A 10,906-nucleotide genomic window follows, 5' to 3' on the forward strand; every position below is an offset into this window, starting at 1 on the left:
TAAAACAACAGCATAGACAGGAGAACTCTTATTTCAATTCTTGTTTACTGGTTGGGGTGGACCTTATCAAATCTATCTGACCAGCTAAAAGAATGGCTTTCATCCTACCTAGACCCTGTAAAGTAAACAATGAAAGTTTAAGGACTTTTCAAATTATGGTTTGATTAATGTCTCAGCTGTCTCAGAATTCCCTGGCAATGGCCAGCCTCCAGATACAGAGATGGGAGAGTGTAAATCTGCAGCTGACACAGCAAGGGCTGTGCCAAAAAGGGCCACTGTACACTATGCAGAGCCAGCAGCATCCAAGACAAGGCAGAACCTCCTTCCACTTGTGGCTGCTCACCCTTCTCATAAGTCATCTCTGTCCATGAGACACTGTGGCAGTGATTAGTTACCAGCAAATAAAATCCCCTGGGTGACTGCCCATGCCTGTCCCTGTCAAGCTCAGTGGGGCAGCAGTCCTTCAGACTGTTAGTGCTCATCTCTTTGGTATTTTGGGGATTTCAGAGCTATTTTTCACAAGTCTCAGAAAGGTCTAGTTTGAAGTGCAAGTTAAAGACAGCATGACAGGCACCTGCATGCTGGCAAGTGCTTTGTCCCTGGAGGTGCTTGCTTGGAATTCCAGACCAGTTACAAGCCCGTGGTGGACAGGGACCCAGCAGGCTGGTGTTCATCTGATGTACCACAATTAATAGGAGGGAAAGCTCCAGAATTGTGGAGTTTGCACACAGACAATACTGATTCTAGGTCTTCCAGTAAAATATCACAGTAACAGGAGACAAAACCCCTGCCTGTTATATCAGTAATTAATTCCACCAGCTTCATATTATAAACTTAAGCCAAAGTGGTCCACATCTTTTCCATCTCCCTTAGCTGTCAATTACAAACAATATTATTGTTACAATTATATTGTTCTGAACATTCACTAGCAAAATAATTACTTCTGTGTTAAAATCCATTACATTTTGTAATAGCTAGCAAGGCCATTTTGGATTTTCCCACGGGCAGTCATCTCTCTTCTAAGACTCTCAGGTTCATTTACTAGAGGCACTCCATAAACCCCACCACAAAAGAAACCATTTTCCATCTCCTGCTCTGTTCAAGGAAAAAATCCCACTCTACCTGCAGCAGGAAGGGAAGTAGCCTCTCACATATGATGTGGGACATAAAATACAAAACCAGGAGTATTTGCTGAAAATTTGAACCATGTGGAAATGGAAAAACCTGAGCTTACACTATTCCTTGTTTCTCAGCATATGCTTCTGTCCACTTTAATGTGTGAAAATACAAATAAGATCATGTCTTAGTGAAGAACAATTCCTATGCAAAATGGAATATGGGGGGAGGTGACTTTCCACTATATGACAGAGGACTTCAGGAAAGCTGAATTTTATGTGATAAATACAAGAAGGCATTACTGGGGGAAGCCACACAACATGTAAGTGCAATATTCCTTCCTAGTGTCATCAAACCCTGATGATTTCCCGGTTCTCATAATGAAATCTAAAGGCTTTGTAAATGGACCTCCCAAACGAAGGCACTTTGAGCAAGACTGCCACCGTGGGCACAGAAACAGCAGTGGCAACTTAGGAGCAAGGAGGATGCTCTCTTGCCTTCTTTCAGACACATACAGAGGATAAGAGACATCCCACCTCCTGTTAGCCTCTCTTTACGTCAAGATGCTTCTGCAAGTATAAGAGACTACAGGCAAAGACAAGGAGATGTCAAGATTAAGGACATGCAACTGCCTTCCTGCCCTAGGCTGCCCTAACGGAGCACAGCCCAAGGCTGTACAGAGCCCTGACGTAGGCAATGAGAACTCCAGAGGGAAAATGTTGAGTGCAACAGAGGATTAAGGACGATGGAAACTATATTGACTCTGACAGACTTGTCTCAGCTGGGGCAGGATCACGTTCCTAGTCTTTCTCTCCGTATAAATGACAGCAAGCAAGAAGCTGGAAAAATTGCAGCACTTTGTTTTAGCTCTTTGCCAACCTGACTGTTTTTATACGGGTAAAACCTGTATGCTTTTACCAGACAAGCACAACATTTACTACTTAAATGTTATTTCATCTGCTAGACAAACATCCCCCTCTCTCTCCATTACTGACTAAGAGGTTAAAAATATACTGTTGACAGTCATTTACTATATTCCAGGGGTCTTCATGGTGACTGACTGGCTGCTCAGCCCTAAGTACCCACCTGGGACTCTTGAACCTTGTTGCATCCTTCCTAATGATCACCTTAGTGCAAAACAATATCACACTTGACCACTGACTGATGCTCTCACCAAACAGCCCACCGCGGTGATGGTCTTCTTTCAAACCTGAAATATTTGTTGCTTCTTCACCGTCCTTCAGTATAGCAGCATATATAATATATATAATAGCAGTAATTCCCTTCCTTTCCTCACCAAGAATTTTTACTGAGTTCTACTTCCTTTCAGTGGAAAGGTATTATGTTAGCCTGACCTTTTGTATCAAATCCTGCCTTTATCCAACCCCTTTTCAGGCAGTAAGCTGGCTGTGTGGCTGAGGAACCCCACCCTACCCTATTCTTCCCTTTCGAAGCCCTCAGGGTAAGGGATTAGTCATGCCTCTTTATCATGCCGTTTGGCCATTCTGAAAAGGAAAAGGGAATTTTCATTATTTTATTGCATTTAACCTAATGGAATCATTAAAGAGAAATGAATATTGTCAGGGTAAATTTTTTCTCAATGAAAAACGTAGTTTTGTACAGGGAAAACACATCTAAACCCACCACATAAAGTGACTTTATAAAGTCATCAATGCAATTCCAAATACATTAAATATATGCAGAGAAGCAGAATCGGGACTTTTAGTGGAATAAGACTTAGCATATTAATTTCTACTCACATTCTGTGGAACAATAGGAAGATTATTTTTAGTTCATGGCCATTTGCTTCGTGACCCAGTGGAACAGGATTTCCCCCACACCCCCTGCCTTTTTCCCCTTTTTATGTAACCTAAGTTTATATTTCTGATGATTGCTCTGAAACTAGCAATTTCTGATTGATTCTTTTGAGCTAGTGTTTAATTTATTTTATGCTGTTAATATAGTTCTACATAAAGCCTCAAAGAAAGGAGGCAAAGTGACAGGTCTTCAAATGTTACAAAATACTGAGTTTAATCATTAGTATATAAACTGTGTATTTGAAGCCATAAAGCTGTACCCCTAGAGACTTACCTTTATGCATTTCAATAATTTTGTGAGACTAGTCAGTTTTGTAAAACCCAACAGGTTTGTAAGTGTCTATCAGATCAGGCAGCCTGCTTTCACATCTCAGTGCCACCAACTGGTTACAGGATTAATTAAAAATTGTGTTCAGGTTCGCTTCAGGTTCGCTAACTGCCCTTTGTCCCTCTTGGGGAAAGTGCTTAAAATTGCCTTCCTTAGGAAGGCATGGAAAGGTTTGCCCAGTAGAGGGATACTAGGACAAAATAAACTCAGCCTATGAAACCCAAGGGGAGCTATTATATGCTTCACACACTGGAAATCAGGGAATTCATTTAAGAACATGAATAAAATTCAGAAAATTGTTTTCAGCTACCACTTTCAGAAAACTCAAATTAAGTGGGTTGGACACTGGAAATGAAAGGAAGCAAGACTACCCCATTCTGGCAGGGGGTCTGTGAACACAAAACCATTTCCAGATTTAAGAAATACTTCAATTAAATTGTTTCTTAGTGTTCATTTCCAGTGCAAAAACCATTTTATTTTTTTCACTTTATATTACAACACAAAATAAATGTGGTGGATTTAGGCTAAAAGGCAATACTGGTATGACAAAAGTAACACCAAAATGCACCAAATTGAAAAAATAAGGGAAGGGGGAGGAGAAAAGAACAAAAGGAAAGGAATTTCTAACCAGGGCACTACATAACCTTCCTTAAATACTCTGTGTTATACTGAACAAGGTATCACTACACTCTCAGATTTCTCAGTAGATGTTCAACAAGAACTTCATCACCCTCAGCACCCTCTGGAAGATCTGGTCTTTACTCCCTACTCTCCACGCTATGAGTTGGATATTTGCAGCACCGCTTGCACTCCGGTTTGCTCTCTGCAGATGGGTTCTTGTCTCCTGTGCACAGAGTGGGGGCTCAGCCACAGGGTGAGCAAACCCAAGTGCTGCTGTGGCCAGACAGCAGCTCGTATTGCTCCATCCGCAGACAATGAGCAACCCGCATGACAAATGTGTTGGGAAATGAAGCAGCACTGGCTCTCATTAATTCTGATCCAGATTTTCATAAATGGAAGCAGACATCCTGGCCAGTCTGGCTTTGTCACATGGTCTTGTGCTGATGATGGACTTCACTCTGGGAGTCTTATTCCCTGTATCAGTGGGAACCAGGTGGATGGGAAAGGACGAGACTGCATTTGTCAGAGGAGAAAGGATGGGGTTTAGGCAGAGGCAAAGGCCACCAGAGAGACAGGAAAGTATCAGATTCAAAGAAAATTACTCATTCAATCCTAACAACTAGAGAAAGGGTAACACAATGCCAATTTCTGCTAAGGTGACAATGAGAAGCCAAAAATTCCCCATATTTGGTTCATTAGCAAAGGAAACTGAGGGCTCTTCATGAATGGCAGAGGAACATAAAGGAGCTTCTTTGTGGCATGGCTTTTCACAACACTGCACAGATATACCTGCAAAGGGGAGGGAAAAGAGAGCAGGATCTTGGTTTGTGATAAATACTGTAATTACTATTAGTAATAATATTAATAATAAGCTTATTATTAATAGCTATTATTTGTATGTGTTAATGGAATGTTTTCCCTGAAAAAATCACCTCAGACAAATGTGTTCTGAGTAGGAAAGAAGAGTCTGTTGGAAGGTAAAATTACATGGGAAACATACACAATGAATAGACAGAATTATATGAGAAATACACACCAGGAATACCTGAAATTTCCCCCTTCGCTTAAGGCCCCTCACTTAGAAAAGAAAGAGGTAGGGCTCCCATCAAATGGATGCTCCAAGAACCACATGGAAAATCAGTGCAGAAAACCTGTTCCTCTGCACATATTCCCAGGGATGAAGTTGCCCATAGGAACCCCTTGAGCACAAACACAGGTTGATAACAAGAAGTGAGGACCAGAACTGCAGCTGTAGCCATTCATATCCATAAGTAATTTCAAGAGAAAACTTAGGGAAGCAGCCCTAGGATGATGCTGCCTACATTACGTATCCTCCTGCTGGCCAGCCTTCCCAGGACACACAAGAAGCCATACACAGCAGCCATAAACACATGGAGCTGACGGGTACCTGCCTCTGTTCAGCTGCTCTTATCATCTGGGGAAAGAAAGAAACCTGTGTGAGTGGATTAAAACCACTGTTGAGAAGAGGAATGAAGAAACCAATTTCTTGGGATCTGCTATTCTGATTAATTAGAGCACCATCCCAACAAGGGATAAAGGCTCCATTTTAAGGAGGCAATTACCAAACTCCAACACTTTTCAGGATACTTTCAAAATTAATTCTCATCCAAGAGAGCTGTATAAAAATAATTGTGCAACTGTGTTGCTTTGGCATGAAGAAAGGTAATTAATCTTTTACCTGAAGAGGTAAAAGAAAAGATATGTCTGCAAAACCTCTGGAGCTGAGGGGATGGATCTTTAGTTCTGGTACAGTTAAGCAATCTCTGCAAGAAGCATCTCCACTTCATAAAGACACTTCTGAAAAGCAGAAAGCTTTTTTTTTTTAATGTATCAGATAATAAATATTTTTAGAAGTTGTCTACATTTTTTAGAAGTCACTACATTTGTAAAAAAAAGTTCTTATTTAGAACTGACCAATTTGCAGAACAACCCAAAAACTTTGAATAAACACAAACCCCAACACTCAACAGCAATCCCATCCAGATCAGTTGGCCTCCAGCAAGTCTTGCTAGAAATTTCCTGAAAGAAATGAGGGAAAAGGCTATCCTGAAAAAGACTAGACGCCCTCCAGCATAATTTCCAGAAGGTTTTGTGTGTATGTGTGTGTGACGACAGCCAGAATGTAACTTGTTATGTGTGATGCATAATGAGATCACATTCAAAATGTTCTTGTATGATCGTGTGAAGACCATGCATCCATTTGAACAAAGTGGGGGACGAACAGATTGAGAGTAGCCTGAGGCAGAAGGACTTGCAGGTGCTGGTGGATAAGAGACTGGACATGAGCTGGCAACATGTGCTTGGCAGCCCAGAAAGCCAACTGTGTCCTGGCTGCATCCAAAGTAGTGTGGGCAGCAGGTTGAGGGACAGGATGCTGCCCCTCTACTCTGCTCTGGTGAGACCCCACCTCAAGTACTGCATCCAGCCCTGGGGTCCCCAGCACAGGAAGGACACTGACCTGCTGGAGCAAGCCCAGAGGAGGCCACCAAGTTGATGAGGGATGGAGCACCTCTGCTATGAGGAAAGGCTGAGGGAATTGGGATTGTTCAGCCTGGAAAAGAGAAGGCTTCAGGGTGACTCTCCTGCTTCCAGCCGGGACAGGGCTAATTTTTTGCAGTACCAGGAGGTGGCATGGCCAGGACAAGAAGATTATTTTACACCACCTCACCGTCATTGCTGGGACAGGGGAAAGGGACTCTCTTCTAGGGAGAATGGGTTCCTTCTGGTCAAGTAAGGGTGGCAGAGGGAGCCATCCAGTATTGTCTATTGTCAGGGTTTTTTCTTTGTCTTTTCTTGGACCCTGTCATTTAGTATCCTTGCTGTTACTGTTAGTTTTCTTATCTCATTGCTGTTTCCAGTAAATTGTTCTTATCTCAATCTGTGATCTTTGCCTTTTGCCAGCTCCAATTCTCCTCTCCATCCTGCCACTGCAGGGAAGGAGAGGGGGAGGGGGAAAGCAGGGGAGCACGAGAGACCAACAGGTGGTTTGGTGAGTCTTGGTGGGGACACTGAATTGGGGAGTATGATTCCTTAACCACAACAGTGACCTAACTGAGGCCTCCCAGTACCTGAAGGGAACTTACAGGAAAGATGGGGCAAGAGCATGTAGTGAAAGGACAAGAGGGAATGGGTTCAAATTGAAGGAGGGTTTAGATTAGATATTAGGAAAAAATTATTTACTGTAAGCATGGTGAGGCACTGGCACAAGTTGCCCAGAGAAGCTGTGGCTTCTCAATCGCTGGAAGTGTTCAAGGCTGGGTTGGATGGGGCTCTGAGCAACCTGGTCTAGTGGAAGGTGTCCCTGCCCATGGCAGGGGTTTGGAACTAGATGATCTTCAAGACCCCCTTCCAAAACAGACCATTCTATGATCCTGTGAGAGTTTGTTCAATAGACTTATCTCACATGGGCTGTGGAAGCCACTTAGTCGGGGTCTAACAGTGCACAGCCTGCTCTGGGACTAGTCATCCCTCCAGGCTCTTACTCTGCCATACTTGAAGTTAGCAGGTAATGAGATGAAAGGCATGAATGCTGCCTGCCAGCAGCACTGGCACTGGGAGACACCAACACAGTCATGAACTGTTGTATTTTAGTGACTTGGACCTGGGAGGGGTTTAGATGGAGGTGGCTGGGCAGACTGGGCTGTGGCTCAGAGCTGTACAGGAGAGGAACCCTGCAGAAAGCTGAAGGCACCTTCAGCTCCTGGGAAGGTGCTGGCTGCCTAATGGGGAGTAGGGGCACACAGAGGGAAGAAGATCAGTCCTACATCAGACAACTGCAGCTGTGTAAGAGCAGATTCCGTGGGAAGGCAGTCTCACAGCCCACCCATGGGGAAGTGACAGGGAATCATTGGCAAACTTGCATCCCAAATTGAAAAAATAATTAACCACCTAGCTGCTTTTAATTAAGATCTTCACTTATTCACCACTCCAGGATATGCAGATGTTTGGCTGCTGGGATGTATCAACACACCTGAGCACTGGAGGCAATTGTCTCTTGGCTTCATACCTCAGCAGGCAGCAGAGAGGGGCTCCCATCCTGTAAGACATGCATACCCCAGCTTATGGTATTGGCCATGTCTATGGATGGGAGACTTTCTTATCAATAATACCTCTGATACTGCCTTGGTGGAGATTTTCATATGCAAATTTCAGCATATCAAAGGTGTTTTGCTGTTCTGGCATCCTTGCATCAGCTAAGTGCCAAAGCAGCATGCAGCGTTTTACACTTATGTAAGGAGATAAAGTTTTTGCCTCAAGGATATGATGTTCCAAAGACAGAGATAACATGATGGGAAATGACAAGAAGCAGTGGAGAAGGGGGGATGGGGAAAAGAAAACAAAAGAGACAAATAGAGAAGAGAAAGGGCAGGGTACTGTCGTGGGAGGACAAGCCTCTGTTTTTCATTTCAGCATGTATGATGTTTTCCCTGGGTTATCTCTCTCTAGGATCTTTGAAGTTATTTTTCTTGATCATCCTCGTCTCATCCTTCACCTCCTCAGGACCATGTTTTCTGTACTCTGCATAATAGTCAGTGAGTCTCATACAGAGGATGATGCTACTCTCTGCAAATGCAACTGTTAGAATCTGGCCCCTCAAGAGTAAGAATCGCTCAGTGCAGGAAAAGATGAGATTAATGGCAGAAACTGCAGATGACTATAAACAAATTCATCCCTTCAGTTTATACCTCCTCTTCTTTCGTTTCTGTTACTCAGGCCTGTGAGATGCAGCACCTCTGATTAGAAGATATCTATCTAAATCAATGTCTTCAGCTTGAACTAATAACCCTGTCATCACCACAGCACCTGGCCTGTCTCTGACACCTTTCTGTTCATGAGAGACAAACACGCTTATTTTATAGCACACTTAAAAAAAATTCCCGAAAATTCATTTTGTTTGTCTTTCTCAGAAATGAGACCAGGTGGGTGTCCCCCCTTTCTGCCCTGCACTGCCTGCAATAATTGGTGGCTCTGGAAAATTTTCATTTGTTCTGCAGCCAAATCAAGTTATCTAGTATTGATAATTATAAAGCTTTAATAAAATTGTTGCTGAAATTCCTCTTCACACCTTGACATGGGCAGTTCTGTCTGGATTGCTTTTTGATTTAATTGTTCTTTACTAATTCAGGGATACCTGTGTTGTCAGGCCAATATTCTGCCCTCAGTGATGAAAGAAAAAAATGCTCTAAAATGAAATAGTCTATTAAAATATAGTCAACTAAAAGTTACAACTCCCAGAACAAAATAATAAAACCCTGAAAACTAGTGCTTTGATGGAAAGCCTGACATATTTCTGTTCATGAGGAACAAAACCACTTATTTTATAGCGCAGTTAAAAAAAAAATCCCTGCAAATTCATTTTGTTTGTCTTTATCAGAAACGAGACCTAGGAGGTAATAGTAACAGATTAAAATGTTCAGAAAAGCTTGATGTATTATTTTTAAATACATGTGTATGTTTGGTATGTTCCCCTGAGAGCTGCACTTTACATATTACAGTGCCTCAATGAAATTGTTTTCTGTAATTTAGAGCAGGATTTTCTGCCACAGACAGCTTACAGCATGTCAGAGTGACACAGTCATGACAATGTCATACGGAAACTTCAGCACTGTGCATCAAATCAAGCTCACAGCCTGTATTCAACAGGGTGGCATGGTCATCAGCTCAGAGCCACTACCACGTATCAGTGCAATAACAACAAGGCTTTGATTTGGAGTATATTATTAGCCCATTGTATTAACACCACAGTGCCAATACTATTCTCGCATACTCCTTCTTTATACGATGGACATTAACTGGAGCTTTTTTAATTCCCTTCAAAAAGGATGAATCCCATCTGTTGTTATGCTCTTAGACAAAGCGGCAAATGAAAGGCCAGCGCCAGAAATCCCCAGCCAGGTGCTCGGGCAACCTGTCATCTGGATGGTACCACGGGGCTCAGCTCGGGGCTCAGCACGGGGAATGCTCATCCCCTCACCGCTATATCACACAGAGAGTTCGGGAGGGTGCCGATGTAGGCGGGATTGGATGAGATGGGATGAGATGGGAGGGCTGCAGCCCTGTGGGGCCAGGAGCAGAGGGTGCAGACCGGGCTGTCTGCAGGGCTGTTCTCTGCACGGTGAAAAGGTGCTGGGGAGGAAAGAGGGAAGGATGATCGTCCCGTCCCGGGAGGGCGGGCCAGGCGCGACCCCCCCCCACTAACCTTACCTGCGCCGTGCGCCTTTGTTCCTCCGGCTGCCGCGACGGCAGCGCCCCGGCCGCCCGGCCGCCGGCCCCCGCGAGGGCATCCTCCCCCTCCTCCTCCTCCTCCTCCTCCTCCTCCTCTTCCTCCTCCTCTTGCTCCTGCGCCTCCCCGGCGGCGCGGCGGCGGGGGGGTCCCGGCGCGGCCCGGCGGCCCCGCAGTCCCCGCAGGACCAGGACCATCAGCGCGGCCGCGGCGGCCGCCAGGACCAGCGCCGGCCAGAGCAGCGCCAGCAGCCGCCCCGGCAGCTCCCCCGCGCCCAGCGCCAGCCGCGCCGCCGGCCCCAGCATGGCCGCGCCGCGCCCCGCACCGGGATGCTCCGCTCCGCTCCCAAAGTTGGTGCCGGAGCCGCGCTCTCCGCCGCCCGGAGCGGCACCAGTGCGGCTGCGGAGCCGCGCGGGCGGGGGGGACCGGCCGGCCGGGGCGGGGGATGCGGGGGGAGCCGGGGGGCGCGGACACGTCGGTGCTTACGGGAGCCTCGTCGCCAAGGGCTCGGCCGGGGGGGCGGGTGCGCGGTGCGGGAGGGCGGGAATGGGACTCCCCGGGCGCGTGTGAGGCTGGTCTGGGGGCAGGAAGGGGTTAATGCATCGAATAGATCTTCCCTATGGAAGTGGTACATGATGAAAGAAGAACGCGATGCGGTTCGAAGCAGCAGAGCTGCGGGCATCGGCAGTGGTTTGAGAGCAGATGTTTGACCGAGAATCGGCGTGTGCAGGGATGCTCGCAAGTGATGCTTTTCTGCAAATTTCCCCCAGTCTAGACAGA

At 45.5% G+C, this 10,906-nt stretch overlaps 1 protein-coding gene across 1 annotated transcript in view; it reads right to left on the reverse strand.

Annotated features, from left to right (window-relative positions):
- LOC108496344 (protein LYRIC-like) overlaps positions 1-10,431 on the reverse strand; it is a 28,403-nt gene extending 17,972 nt beyond the window's left edge. The window contains exons 1-2 of the mRNA XM_017812981.1: positions 10,321-10,431; positions 10,108-10,209 (exon numbers count right to left, since the gene is read on the reverse strand). Coding sequence (XP_017668470.1) covers positions 10,108-10,209; positions 10,321-10,431 — 213 coding nt within the window. The remainder of the gene's footprint in view (positions 1-10,107; positions 10,210-10,320) is intronic.
- Positions 10,432-10,906: the final 475 nt, after the last annotated feature.

This window comes from Lepidothrix coronata, unplaced genomic scaffold, assembly GCF_001604755.1.
Source record: "Lepidothrix coronata isolate B3197 unplaced genomic scaffold, Lepidothrix_coronata-1.0 Scaffold39, whole genome shotgun sequence".
Classification (NCBI taxonomy): Eukaryota; Metazoa; Chordata; class Aves; order Passeriformes; family Pipridae; genus Lepidothrix; species Lepidothrix coronata.